The sequence below is a fragment of the Pleurodeles waltl genome, chromosome 1_1, assembly GCF_031143425.1.
Source record: "Pleurodeles waltl isolate 20211129_DDA chromosome 1_1, aPleWal1.hap1.20221129, whole genome shotgun sequence".
Lineage (NCBI taxonomy): Eukaryota > Metazoa > Chordata > Amphibia > Caudata > Salamandridae > Pleurodeles > Pleurodeles waltl.
Genome location: NC_090436.1, coordinates 383,168,307 through 383,180,502, shown reverse-complemented (window position 1 = coordinate 383,180,502; position 12,196 = coordinate 383,168,307). Strand labels below are relative to the sequence as shown.

General features: G+C 43.1%; 1 protein-coding gene across 1 annotated transcript in view; it reads left to right on the top strand.

The window, feature by feature from the left end:
* The window catches only part of THBS4 (thrombospondin 4), a 201,847-nt gene that overhangs the window by 64,577 nt on the left and 125,074 nt on the right, over positions 1 to 12,196 (top strand). The window contains exons 5-8 of the mRNA XM_069223165.1: positions 3,164 to 3,246; positions 3,707 to 3,758; positions 6,021 to 6,196; positions 11,638 to 11,775. Coding sequence (XP_069079266.1) covers positions 3,164 to 3,246; positions 3,707 to 3,758; positions 6,021 to 6,196; positions 11,638 to 11,775 — 449 coding nt within the window. The remainder of the gene's footprint in view (positions 1 to 3,163; positions 3,247 to 3,706; positions 3,759 to 6,020; positions 6,197 to 11,637; positions 11,776 to 12,196) is intronic.

Genomic DNA, 12,196 nt, shown 5'->3' with positions numbered 1-12,196 from the left:
CCCATTGTAATCAATGGGCCTCCTTGCACTTTGCTCCACTAGCATCAAAATTTATAACGCTAGTGGAGCAAAGCACCACAATAGCATCAAATTTTGTTAATGCTATTGTTCCTAATACCGCCATGGTGCGCTGTATCACAAATATGGTGCACACATGGTGGCGTTGGGAGGGGGCAAGAAAAGTGGCACTGCATTGGACTTTTCTTAAATTTGGCCCTATATGTCTACCTCTGTGATGATGAGAGATCACAGAGTGACTTAGTGTGTAATATCGTATTGTAACATGGATTATACCAGATTGAGGGCTGTCAAGAAGACTGGAGTTACAGTTCTGTCAGCATGTTGAGGTCATTGTGGCTGCATAAGTCAAACAGAGCAAAAACCTTCATCTACCCTTTTGGTACCTTGTGTTTTGTAGTAAAAACTATTCGAATTGAATAGTTTTGCTCAGTGAAATCATTTTAATGAACGTGAAATTAACAAGCCCTCGAACATGCTGAGACCAAAGTAGCGCACTATGCAGAAGGGACAAAATAAATAATAGTCTTTGCGCAGTCTTGGACCCTTCTCCAAGATGAGCATGTTAACTGGACGTTTACAGACCACATGAGTAAATCTGCTGAATGAAGCTAATGAAAGGCCGAAGTCCGGGCCGGAGACTTGCCATGTATGGTAGGATGGTCTTCATAAAAAGAGTTACAAATCCTGCGTTACACTGTTTATTATTGGATGCTCCACCACCCTTTATGAACATATGCTTACCTTTGGTTTGCACATTTGCGTACTATCCCTCTAGGACAGAGGTCTTCAATCTGGGGGTTGCGACCCCCAAAGGGGCCATAGAGACATGGTCAGGGGGTCGCGCATTCCCCCAGCCTCACTTCTCCCATCATTAAAATGCCTCAGCCGAACTTTGATTTACTGAGTCTCCTGTGCTGGGAAATAAAGCCACACAGTCAGCTAAAAACGCTTTTGTGCCACTGTGCTTGCTTCCCGAATGAAATGCAAATGTGCCCTACAAGTTGCTCTGTAAATGTAAAGGATAATCTGCAACTATAAAGGATGCTTGGGAGACGGTTCTTGGCTTTGAATGATCTAGTCACTCTAAGCTTTATTATGACAAACATTTATTCTTTATGAGTAGTAGTGCAGAGTTAACAACTGTGTGTGTGATTTTAATTGTAATTTTATTTACATAGTGCTTACTTCATTCTCCTGGAGGTGTTGAAGGGACAGCTATTAAATATGGCATTACATATACTCTGATATTACTTAAATCTACATTTTGAAAGCACTGTTTTATCTTAAACCTTTTTGTAGTGGCCTATCTTATACTGTGTGTAATGCAAGTAGAAAATAATGCCGTACATATTCACAGTGCTTTCTGTCACATGCTGTGACCCGTGGCACTAAAAATACTCAAGTCACTATTTTCCACTGCACCAACCAAGATTTAATTATTTTGCTTTTCCTTTATACACAGACCTCTGCAGTGCACTAACTAACAGAGGTTTCATAATGCACTACAGTGCATCTCCCAATGAGTAACATCTTTCATTTTTTTTTCCTTTAAGCTCACTGTTATTTTATATGTAGCTACCTGAAGGTGAAAGACTATAAAAATACTTACATCATATTTTGGGGCTTATTTATGAGAGGCTTGCTCTGCCAGAGCATTACATATTTTCCGCTCCGCCGCTCATTCATACCCATGAGGCAATGCAAAGCCACTCTGCATGGCTTTGCATGGCGTCATAGATATGGAGTAAGGCAAAGCAGTGCAAGCCACTGTGTTGCCTTTCTTTGCATCAAGGAGCAATCCATGGGCACTGTGGTGGGTGCTCCCACGCAACACCCATGGATTTTGACGCTGCCCTAGATTTTCAAAATCACATAAACTGGAGCAGTGCCAAAACCACGCGCCTCCTCAGAGCAGGTGTAGTGAGGAAAAATGTTTTAATTTCTCCTTGTTTCTTTCTCTTTCCATGTGTGTTGCTGTCTGCTGCACATATAGAAAGAGGAAAATGCCTCTTGGGATTGTTTTTGTGCAGGAAGGGACCCCTTCCAGCACAAAAACAATCCTACTTACATTGGCGCTAGGCAGCAATTTGTGCACCAGCGCAGGGGGAAAGGACAGGAATGCACTGTATTTGATAAATACGGTCCATTCCTGCCCTTTTATATTGCCGTAAGGCAGTGTAGCAAGAAGACTTGCGCCACTGCCCTACGCCAATTCCTCATATATTCGGACCTTAGTTTTTAGCCACACCTTTAACCACGCCCCCACACTACTGACATTTGGTTTGCTGAACACTGTTTAATATTTCCTCACCGTCAAAATGATTTGCTGTGGTAATTGGAGACGATTATGATTGTCAATGATGAGGAGTACCAAGTTCTAGAAATTTTTGTCAGAGGAGATCCTTACACCTAAAACATTTTGAGAGGGGGTCCCAGCATCAAAAAGTTTGAAGACCTCTGCTCTAGGGTGACCCAGGATCCAAGATTAGGCCAGATATTAAGAATACGATCCTATTTTTCATTGCATGATTTGATGAAGGATTTTCGACACACTAACATCTCAAGCATATAGTAGTGATATCATGCACCTTTTGTCAGCAGTGGCGTAAGAATGCTCAATTTTTGTCACACCTTAAACCCCTCAAAAGCCTTCTGTTTGTTGCTAAGAGGAGAGGGGAAGGCCAGGGGCAAAGAAAGTAAAAAGGGCTCTGAGAGCCATGTTTTCTTGTATTTGCTTACTCCTTTCATAATCTCTGTGACTATGTAAAGTACTTTGTCTGGAGTACCAAACTGAAAGCCAGGGAGTTGCAGATGCCACCCGTGGCTACTTTTCTAACTGACGCCCATGAAGAGTCGCGTGTAACAGATGTGGCCATGCTAAGGGTCTGTTGGTTGTGGTTTAAAGTCTGTTCCAGCCGCGCGTCATGTCACCAAAGAACCCGATGCTGCTGAGGATGAAAACGTTCATAGAACATCTTCTATCACAAGTCTGAATTGTATAGTCATAAATAACTAACAAACAGTAAGTTTGGTGGCTGTGGTGGTTGTGGTCCACTGAAAGACCTAAGCGAGATGACTTGTGCATGGGCTAAGTCTAGTTTCATCAACTATTTATTGGTTCTCTTGTGGATGTCTTTCACAGGTGACACGAGTAGGCTGCTACTTGTTCAAATGACGCAACTTAACCAACTTCTGGGAGACATGAAGGAACTAATGTCACAACAGGTGAGGCCATTTTGTATTTTAAGTTCTATGCAACTAGCCCCTCGGTTATAAAGGACATTTTACGTTTTATGTAGAAAATTATCATGTGACTCCAGTGAGGGAAGAAAAGGCAGTGAGAGAGTGGTATCGTAACCATACACTAGATCTAAAATCCACCAGGAGTCAAATTATTCACTGTTTTATGATGAAAGTGTTCTCATACGATCACGTCTGGAACTATCAGCGCTTCAACAGCCCTATAATACTGCAGAAAACGAGAGATAAAAATGAATGGGGGATAAATTAAACATGGTAAGAAATAAACAAAAACAGGATATCATTTAAAATCCATCTTACGTCAGCAGAGTACACCAATTTTTTCTAGAATATATCCGAATTAGCATGATGTTTCTTGAGATAATGTGTCCAAATGAATTGAAGTAAATCTGTAAAAATATGTTGCCTTGTTTTGTGCTTAAAGGTGAAAGAGACAGTGTTTTTGCGGAACACCCTTGCTGAATGCCAGGCCTGCGGTAAGTATACAGTGGCAGATAAATATGGCTTTATTAATAAATGACAAATCTTTCAAATATTCAAATAGGTGGACAGAAGTTTGTGTAGGTTTAAAACACCAAAGCTGCTGCCAGTGGGAAACACTTGGGATGGAGGTGGATAACTACTGCTAGTAACAGTGTGCTGGTCACTGAGAGGAAAAGGTATAATACTTTAAGGCAGGGTTTTATGGCCAGGCACGTTATTTAACACCAAGACTGAAGTGCCTTCTCTTATCTCTTAGAATCTATACTTAATATGAATGTTAACAGAGCAATTTAACAGAAGTGCATGCAAAAGTTGCACAATAGGACACAACTTCATAAAGACAATTTAAAAACAAATGTGTTTAACTGGAAACAGAATTAGGCCACTACATTTGTTGGCCAGATAGGGCCACAGCTGTGTGAGAGAACACAAATCTTTAGGCTTTAATAGCTAAACGCCCTCATATCCTGATGAATCAAACATACAGTGGTAGGAGAAGGCGTGGCACTACTGGGCGGGTTACAGAGGACATTACTGCCACTGTATGTTGTCAGATATGTGTGTGGTAGTGTACAGGCAGAATCAAAAATTAGCCTAGAAACTTTAGCAGCCCTAAAAAGATTTTTACCTTTTGAAAGAGGTACTGTGGCGTCAGTCACATCAAATGTCTATGGTACACGGAACACTGAAGCTAGTTTGAAGCCCTCCTGTTGCAAGGTCATCCGATAGTTTCCAGCCCAATAAAACAGGTTGGCTGTTCAGACCTTTTTGAAATTTAACCCTGAAACATTCCTTCCATCTATCCCATGACCACTGTTCAGGATTCATAACTTCCAAAGGGAGATGAACTGAAGCTGCACTTGCAGATATCAAGGATGTCTTTCCCATCACTCAAGATAACGATATGTAGTCTGCATCAATTGGATTTCTCTGCACCGTATGACATGGTGCATAACCATACATTGATGAGAGTGCTTTGGAGGCTGATGGTCTGCAACAATTACTTCATGACTGTTGTGAGCTAATATGAACTGGATCAGAGATATCCTCTAAGGTAAAGGCATAGTGCACCGTTCCTCTGAGAGCCTTCTTTTTACTGTTTGTTTCCATCTGCAAGTTACAAACACTAATCAACAAACAAAAGTGAGAAATTCAACTGTAATGGCCAATTTTCAGACAATACCCAGATCCACATGAAAAATATACTGTTAGCGAGGAAAATATCACAAAGTTCATGAACCATAAATACTAGAGGATTAAAGAAAATGTCAGTAGACTTTTGTTGCAAAACAGTACTGCAGTACTGAATAGAGCTGAAACCACTCACTTGCATACAATTTCTGTCCCCAAACAGAAAGCAGTAACCATGATTCAGATGTGACCATCTCACCCCAAATAAACCAAGTGGTCAAATATTCCAACGTCCAACTGTCCAAGCACAAGTTTTGCCATGATTGGATAAACATAATGCAATCTTGGTTTATCTCCCAAAAGCTTATAGACAGGCTTCAACAATTTCAAAATAAAACTTCTTAATTAGGCCACAATCTAAAGCAGAAGGAACACATCACCCAGCTCAGAATAATTTAAATCTGTCTCTCAGTATGCACCAAGGAGCAAACTCTTGTTGGCTTACATGGTTTGAATTTACCACTCGATGCTCAGATCATATTAATATGGAAAATGTCATCTGGAGTTAAAGGTAAAAAGCCTTTGGATTCCTCTTAGCTCAGTCCAGAGAGCAGACGTAAAGCATCTAATCTGGTCCAGACAGCAGGCGTAAAGCACCTAATCTGGTCCAGAGAACAGTCGTAAAGCATCTATCTGGTCTTGAGAAAACTGTAATAAAGCAGATTGTTCAATCAACCATTTAACTGAAGATCATCAAGGAGCACAGCAATAGATGAAGGCACAATAGAGGATACCATGAAACACCCTGGCCATGCTCTAAGTCCCATGATGTGCAGCATATAAAACAGTGCTACTCACCAGACTACGGCCCTCCATACTAACCCACCGCTATTCATGTATGATGTTTATACGCACAATACAGACGCAATAATGCTTCAAACTGGAGGAATCCGATCTCCAAAAGCCAAATAGCTTCTACCAAAATGTCCTGGTTTTCAAATATTATTTACTAACCTTTCAAACCACTCTGAAGAGCTTACAAGGTGGCATGTGTGGCACTAAATAAAAAACTAAATAAACTAATGGTCTGTGTTTTAGTTATTTTGCCTGTTTTTTGCTTTCAGGTTTAAGTCCAAATGATCCAATTCCGACAAAGCTCCCAAAGCTCCCAAAACCCAAATGCAATGCCAACTCTTGTTTCCGATGGGTGCAATGTGTAAACACAGCAGATGGGTTTGAATGTGGCCCTTGCCCGGATGGCTTTTCGGGGAATGGAGTTACGTGCACAGATGTTGATGAGGTACTGAACAGCGTCCATCATGTGATGTATTTTGTTGTTTAACCTTGTGCTCCACAGGATGCTTGTGGTGGCCATGCAACTGTGCTTGATGCTTGCAATGAAGTGACTGGTGAATCTCAAATGTTCCAAACTGACTAAATAAAAAAATATTTTTTTACACAAAGAGTGAAGCAAATCAAGTCACTAGTACTGCTGCTTCTGAGGAGGTGTGTCAGGGTCAATAAAATGTCTCAAAGAGCTGCATGCACCAATGCCAGAAATGTGTAGTTACTGCTGTGCTCTCAGTTTTCCCGTAGCTGGTCATTTCTATGGTTTTGAATCCATATTTCACAAATACTCTCCCTACACTGTGGTCTCCAGTAATCTCATAAACAGAGAAGGGGCCTTTGTGCCTTGTCATTCATATGTCCAGCGGGACGTAATTAAAAAAAGTCTTCTAAGGTGCAAACTAGTGCCTCATCAATTTAGTCCTTGAGTCGTTTCTGATGATAATAAGGAAAAATATGAATTCTATATCAGAAGGTCTGGTGTTTAGGCCATATCAGTTAAGCTGCACCCATGAAGAGAGTAGTCAGAAGGTGTTGGGCATTTTCACCTTTGTAGACGGTACTGCTGTACTTTCTAGTGGTCCATTTGCACTTGGTGTGTACAAAGTTCAGCTGTAGGACCACAAGTTCACAATGTTTCATTTTTTTAAACAGTTAAGCCCAAGCACTAGACCCAAACAGCTGGTGTGCCATGAGCAAAACACAAACCAAAACCAAATGAGTCCTTGGGAAGGTAAATGAAGATCAGCGGTCCCCGTGCATATGTGCAGAAATATTTGTAAGAAAACAATAGTGAAATAAACCAACAGATACATTGGTGCTAATCAATCAGAATCTTTTCAAGATTTTCATTGCTTAGGCATCCTCAGTAGAATACTAGAAAGCCGTTGTTCACCTCTATGCACCTACTTCTCCAGGCAGGCCTCCAGGCGCTGTGACAGAACGGACTGGCTGGTGCCATCAGCTGGCATTTGTTCTGCATTGTTTGTAATACCGTGTTGTTCCGCTCTTTTTTTGAGTAAATATTATTAAATCATCCTACCAGTGCCCCTGATGTGTTGTACAAAGAGAGTCCAACTCGTGGGTATAGTAAGTGCACCTTTAATCAGCCCAGGGCAGCCGCCAGCACTAAGACCTCCAGACTCATCTCTTCCCACTCCTTGACTGACCGCCCAAATCCTCTTCAAACCCATACATTCTATCTAGCGTAACATCCCATACCTCAACCCGAGCAACCAGGAACACGAAGGAATGTGGACGCAACACATCCTGTTCCCTTCACAACAATAAGTATACATATTACATAAATACTAAGACTAACATAAATATTTACTATGTTTACTGTACATAAAATGCTGAGCCTAACATTATATACATGGTACATTAAATACGAACCCCAAAATACAACATACAACTAGGAAATAAAACAAAATCCCCATAATATCCCCACAACTAAGAACAATATTGTTCATGTAACATAGGGCCAGATGTATCAAAGGGTTTTACCCATTCTATGTCCATGGGAAAATGTGTTCGTACATATGGCCCATAATCCTTAAGATATGTCGGTCCTTTAACCACTTTTACCCAGATCGCTCTTACTTTACTCACTACAGCATCTTCCACACCTTTCACCGTCCTCTGAACCTTCTTCATTCATATCAACAGAACACTCTGAGACCATTAAAGCACCTTCCTTCTGCGGCTTTACCTTCCTTAAGTCTATCCTCGTCCAACCAATCAAACCGTCTGGTCACCACATCACCTTCGCCTTCACCTGCCACTCCGTTACACCTTGTCATCCTACTCAAATGCCCCACGCACCCATCACTCTGTTTAGCAGCATTCACATACATGTCGTCTACTCTCAAAGGTTTGGAAAATACACTCTCTCCTTTTTTAATTTTACCAGGTTCCTTAACTAACACCATTTCACCAATTTCGAAACATACCATATTCGTTCCTGACTTGCCATCTCTATAATGTTTATAGTTTTTCTGCATGTTCCTGACATTCTCTTTGAGAAGCTCCGGTGATCACAACACTTGTTTAGACTCCATTATCCACCCCTAAGAATCCTTTGTGTAAGGAACTGTGCCGCGCATGACCGTGAAGGGACTGTACCCAATGACACCTGGTGTAATCCTATACATCCACACCATTTTCTACACCTCCAACATCAATTTTTTTCTACTAGAAGCCATCTGTAGAAAACCTTTAATAGCACAATTAAATCTTTCAACTTCTTCATTACCTTCAGGATGATAGACTGACATTCATTTGTGCTCCATACCACTGCGCTTTAAAAATAATTCAACTTCCAATGTCTTAAATCGAACACCATTATCCGTAATCACTTTCCTAAGTAGACCTTCCCTTTGAAATAATTCATCCAAAAATGTGAGCACACTTTCAGCATTCGCACACTCAACAAAGGTTACCCGCAGCCATTTCTGAAAATAATTTATAGCAACTAAAACATGCGACACCATCCATTGTGCTATGCATGCGTGGGTTCATATCCCATCCTTTTTTCCACCTGTGGTGTATAAATAAACACCAACTGGTGGGTATAGTAAGTGCACGTTTAATCAGCCCTGGGCAACCACCAGCACAAAGACCTCCACGCCCCTCTCTGCCCACTCCTTACCTGACCTCCTGAACACCCTTCAAATCCATACATTCTGCACCTGAACACTGACAACTCAGGAACAAGGCGGAATGTGGAACACAGCACGTGATACTTTTCATTAGCTCATTTAAAGTTCCCATTTTTCCATGACCAATTTTTTGACACTGTTGATGGCTTTAAAGAAAATGACTGTAGGAAGCTGGAATGGTGTCTGATGAGTACCTAAGGTATTGTCACCTTATACCAGGTCCAGGTATCCTCTATTAGTGAGGTGTAGTCAGTGTCTAGGAAGCCAGGCTCTCTAGAGGTAGCTGTGGATGAGCAGCCAAGACTTATCTAGCAGACATGCAAAGCTCGTGCAATACCACATATAATCACACAGCACTTATACACACGAAAGAACCACACAGTGTTACAAAAATAAAGGTACTTTATTTTAGGGACACAAATACTAAAATACTATATAAGCAAAACCCCACTGTAGGTAAGTAAAAGACACTATTATAAGTACAGTAGCAGTCAGGAATTAGCATTGAATGCAATAGAAAACAGTGAAAGCAATAGTAAGCACTGAAGGCCTTGGGGGGAACAAACCATATACTAAGAAAGTGGAATGCGAAAGTCAGGCCACCACCCAAGGAAGTGGAATCAGTAGAGGGGAGCTGGAGGAACTAGGAAGCCCACAAGGTAAGTACCAGAGTACCCCCCAGCGACCAGGAGAAGAGAGGTAAGTACCTAGTACTCCCCAAACCCACCAAAAGGACTTCAGAGAAGGATATTGCAAGACCCAGACAAGACTGCAAGAAACCAAAGGTGGATCCTGGAAGAGAAAGACATTGAAAAGACGGGGACCAATTCCAGTTCACGTTGGAGTGTCCGGTGGTGGCAGGAGCCACTACCAACCTGTCTGTGGATGCAGGATCTGGTCGATGGTGAGACGAAGAAGGTCAGCAATGGAGCCCTGGAGCAGCTGAGGTGTTCCTGAGTGATGCAGTTGACGTCCTACAATGGATGAAGATTTGCAGTCAGTCCGTGGTGTGGAAAACCACCAACAAGCCTTGGCAAAGGCAAATGTTGCGAATGAAGAAAAGTGGAGCTGCCAGGGACCAGCAAGGTTCAGGGGGACTCAACCCATGGAAGGGGGTCCCAGGTGACCTGCAGCATCCAGGAGAGTCAAAAGAAGAGGAGGCAACCCCCACAGGCGACCCACATCAGCCAGCACAGGAGTCGCAGAGAGGCCCATGCAGCCTACCTAGAAAGGAGTCCCACATCACAGGAGGGGCACACAGAGGGCTGTGCGCCACAGGGAAGAGTGCCGGGGGTTGGGGCTACACAGAGCCTAAAGATCCCTTGGAGGAGATGCCAACAAGCCTTGGTAGCTGCAAGAGACGTGGTGTATGGTGGTACTGTCCTGCTGGAGAGGCAAGGACTTACCATCTCCAAAGCTAGAAAGCTGGCAGAGAGGACCAAGGAGGCCACTCCAGACCACTGCCTGTGATGCAGGATTCACGTAGCTCTGGAGGAGAGGAGATCCACGCAGCCGGTCGTTGTTGCAGTTGGTGTCTGCCAATGTAGGGGAGTGACTCCTTCACTCCAAGGAGGAATCCTCCTGGCTTTTTGGTGCAAACTGAAGGCTTGCCACCCTCAGAGGATGCATAGCCATGGAAATGTTGGCAGTTACTTGAGGGAGCCGGAGAAATAATGTTGCGGTTCCAGTGGCCAGAAGTTGAAGTAAACATTGCAGAGGAGTACTGCTGGAGTCTTGCACGTCAAATCTGAGGACCCACCCAAGAGGGAGACTCTAAAAAGCCCTCGACGGAAGATTGGTCACCTAGCAGCATAACCACCTATCAGGAGGGGGCTGTGACGTCACCTGCTTGACCTGGGCACTCAGATGCTCCCAGAGGCCTCTGCCCACCTTGGATTGAAGATGGCAGAATCAAGAGGCCACCAGGAGGAGCTCTGGGCACCACCCCTGGAGTGGTGATGGTCAGGGGAGTGGTTACTCCCCTTTCGATTGTCCAGTTTCGCACCAGAGCAGGGACTGGAGGTCCCTGAACCAGTGCAGACTGGTTTATGCAAGAAGAGCACCAAATGTGCCCTTCAAAGCATACCAGTGGCTTGGGGAGATTACCCCTCCCAAGCCATGTAACACCTATTTCCAAGGGAGAGGGTGTTGCCTCCCTCTCCCAAAGGAAATCCTTTGTTCTGCCTTCCTTTGCTTGAGCTGGTCAAGTTTAGAGGGAGAGAGCACTGTCACTGGGGTCCTGGTTAGCAGGATCCCGGTGAACACAGTCAAAAACATACTGACATCAGGCAAAAAGTGGGGGTAACCATGCCAAAAAAAGGGTACTTTCCTACAATTACTGACACAAGTACAGTAACCTGGCTTGATCTCCAAAGGATACATTATCATTTCAGAAACTTGTTCATGAAAAAATGTATTTGTTATCGGAAGTCGATCAAAGGCAGAGTCGAGCAGAAGAAACTACACTACTTTTTCTCTATCCTTACGTATGTCACATCCAGTGCTTGAAAATGGCCCAGATTTGTTTTTGAACAATTAACCTAGTTGTCTAATATTACCAATGTATGATACAATAGTTGATAGAAGTGACATCTGCACTAAATGCGGATGCTCCAATTATTACAAAGCACATTCTCTTCAATCAGCAATAGACTTGCTCACTGGACCTCTTCGTGATCCAGTTCCCTGTCAGAACGTCATCAGTGTAATATCATGTGTTTCTGTTTGTTTGAAGTGCCAGTATCATCCCTGCTTTCCTGGAGTTCGTTGCCTAAACACGTCCCCAGGTTTTAAATGTGAAGCCTGCCCGCCAGGATACACAGGAGCAGCTACACAGGCTATCGGGATAACCTATGCGAGGACCAAAAAGCAGGTGAGGTATTGTTAGGTGTACCCATCCAATCAGCAAGCAGCCTAGGCCCACTCCTCCTAAAGTGAGCAAGCTACAATCCCAGGCACTACTTTCATTGGTTGTGAGGTTGCCTCCCACACTCACCCCATTCCTTATTTGATCATTCGATCTAAAGCCTGGCACACCACCACAGTGTACTGCAGGGTCTCCGTTCCATAGTGCTCGCGATGAAGAAATCTATTCACGTTACATGTTGCATGTTGTCATGCTTAATGTAAGTCCAAAATTAAAAAACTTTCAGAAACAAAGTGGAGCAGTAGTTCTACACTGGGGGTCACAATACTAACTGGTGCCACAAGGGTATAAACTGAATTTCCAATAGTTACACCTTAGAGATGGAGCACCTGCAGCTGCCCTTATAGCAGCAGACTGAGGGCCTGAT